This window comes from Elaeis guineensis, chromosome 16 (assembly GCF_000442705.2).
Source record: "Elaeis guineensis isolate ETL-2024a chromosome 16, EG11, whole genome shotgun sequence".
Classification (NCBI taxonomy): Eukaryota; Viridiplantae; Streptophyta; class Magnoliopsida; order Arecales; family Arecaceae; genus Elaeis; species Elaeis guineensis.
The window spans coordinates 39524036-39526047 of NC_026008.2; the positions used below are offsets into that span (position 1 = coordinate 39524036).

Below are 2012 nucleotides of genomic sequence, written 5' to 3' on the forward strand. Positions count from 1 at the left end.
TCAGTCAAACAGTTATTTGAGCATGTGAAAGTAACTGTGTTGAAAAGACGGAAGTGATATTTTTTTATAAAAAATTACATCATAAATGCTTTATATTTTCTCCTCCTAATTTAATTATCTCACTTAATCTAGAAATAATTTGCTTCTACATAAATGGTATAGAATAAATCAATCCAATCTTTTTTCCATCAAGGTCACTCCATTTAACGTTACTCTGAATTTTTTATTTCGCTTCCAAATACAGCCAAAAATTATCAGGTTGTCATGATACTTGCAACCCACAAATTAGTATAGTGAGACTTGAATTTATTGAAGGAACTCATCATAACAAAATTTTGGTTTCAAAGGCCATCTCTTCTATTCAATCAGACCAGCCTTCTTCATTCGAACACTCACGCATCATGGTTTATATGTTTTTCTAGAGAAAAATTTGTGTGCATGCCAATACTTATCGGAGCTTCAATTGCCTTAATGAAACTTGCATTGGCTATCAGACATGTCAACTCTCAAGTAATTGAGAGACTGGTGTTTACCTAAGCAGCAACCACCGAGAGACAGGTCTAGACCAAAATATTCTACGAGGAGCCGAGAGGCCCTAAACAAGGCGCCATTCCCCACACCCTACTTGCACCCTCGAGCAAACCCAAGGCCCGAACCCGAGAGGGCTCTCCCTCCAGGACAAGCAGTCCCAATAACATATGGCCCTCTCCGTAGCTCGCCGTGACCCTCCTGCAATATTTTTATGCCCTTATACAAGAATGTTAAATGTACAAAGAACCTGACACACTCCTCGTCCCTTTCGTTTCAAACAATCCCGTGGGTCAGACCTCTCTTTTCATTCTATTTAATTATCACCCCACCAAGATCGCAGATTTCTGTGAAAAAGACTGCAGATTGATGATCGCAGTGACAGGGATAAAAATAATCGTAGAGAGAGAGAGAAGGAGAGAGATTTTCCATCATAATCTTAAACTATCTATAGATTCTAATCCATTTAATATATTTTAATGGTCATATGTTGCATTCATTAATTAGAAGGAATAATTGTTCCTCAAAGGTTTTATATATAATTCCTATGGTAGGTGCACCCTCACACCACCACCCTTCTCTTCCTGTAGGCTTGTCTCTGAGGCTCTGGAGAGTAAAATGGAGCTAGATGAGCTTGGGTTTTTGGAAGAGCTTCTGGCTCTCAGGGGGGAGACATGGGACACTCTCCCCGGTGGAATGAATCATGAGTTCTTCTCTAGTGAAAGCAGCTTGGATTGCTTCCACGAGAACCAAAGCCTTGTTCCTCCCAGCTTCTCAGCATTCGAAGGCCTCGCCGCGCCGGCGGAGCCCAATTTTGATTGCCTCAGCGAAGTCTACCGCCTGCTTGGTGCCGGGTTTGCTGCGGCAGCACCGGAGATCCAGTCGTCGTCGGTGCAGTCGCCATTGGAGGATGGCAAGGTTGGCCCGGTGGTCCACGGTGATCGGCGTGAGGTGGTCGGAGATGGGCAGACTGTTTGCAAGGTGGAGATGGGGCCGCCGGCGGAGGCGCCGGTGGTTCTTGGGATGGGTGGCTGCAGTGACCGGAAGAAGAGGAGAGCCGAGGGGCTGCAGTCCAAGAATCTAATGGCCGAGAGACGGCGGAGGAAGCGGCTTAACGATCGGCTGTCGATGCTTCGATCCATTGTTCCAAAGATCAGCAAGGTAATGTTTAAATCCTGGATCAAATTTGGACTGCGTGTATCTTTAAAATTTTGTTGCTTTGGATTTATGACAGTAGAGTTGGAATCTTTATATTGGCAGATGGATAGGACTTCTATTCTTAGTGACACCATAGATTACATGAAAGAGCTGCTGGAAAGGATCAAAGGATTGCAGGAAGAGATCGAAGTCGGCTCGGAGCAGCCGAATTTGTTAGGCATCTTCAAGGAATTGAATCCAAATGACATATTGGTGAGGAACTCTCCCAAGGTAAGTACTAGCTAGTCCTGTTCTTGTCTATGGTTGAAGCCCATTGCTTGGAAATG

General features: G+C 44.2%; 1 protein-coding gene across 1 annotated transcript; it reads left to right on the forward strand.

Annotated features, from left to right (window-relative positions):
- Nucleotides 1-1071: 1071 nt before the first annotated feature.
- On the forward strand, nt 1072-2006 carry LOC140854310 (transcription factor BHLH3-like). Its single transcript, XM_073250061.1, has 2 exons — nt 1072-1689; nt 1789-2006. Exons 1-2 carry the CDS (start codon nt 1147-1149, stop codon nt 1969-1971), a joined length of 726 nt encoding a protein of 241 aa, XP_073106162.1. The 5' UTR covers nt 1072-1146; the 3' UTR covers nt 1972-2006.
- Nucleotides 2007-2012: the final 6 nt, after the last annotated feature.

What these genes read in the sequence shown, in the direction of transcription:
- LOC140854310 (XM_073250061.1), top strand. Translation starts at nt 1,147, where the DNA reads ATGGAGCTAGATGAGCTTGGGTTTTTGGAAGAGCTTCTGGCTCTCAGG. An exon ending in TTGTTCCAAAGATCAGCAAG is followed by an intron (nt 1,690 to 1,788) that starts GTAATGTTTAAA and finishes TTATATTGGCAG; the next exon opens with ATGGATAGGACTTCTATTCT.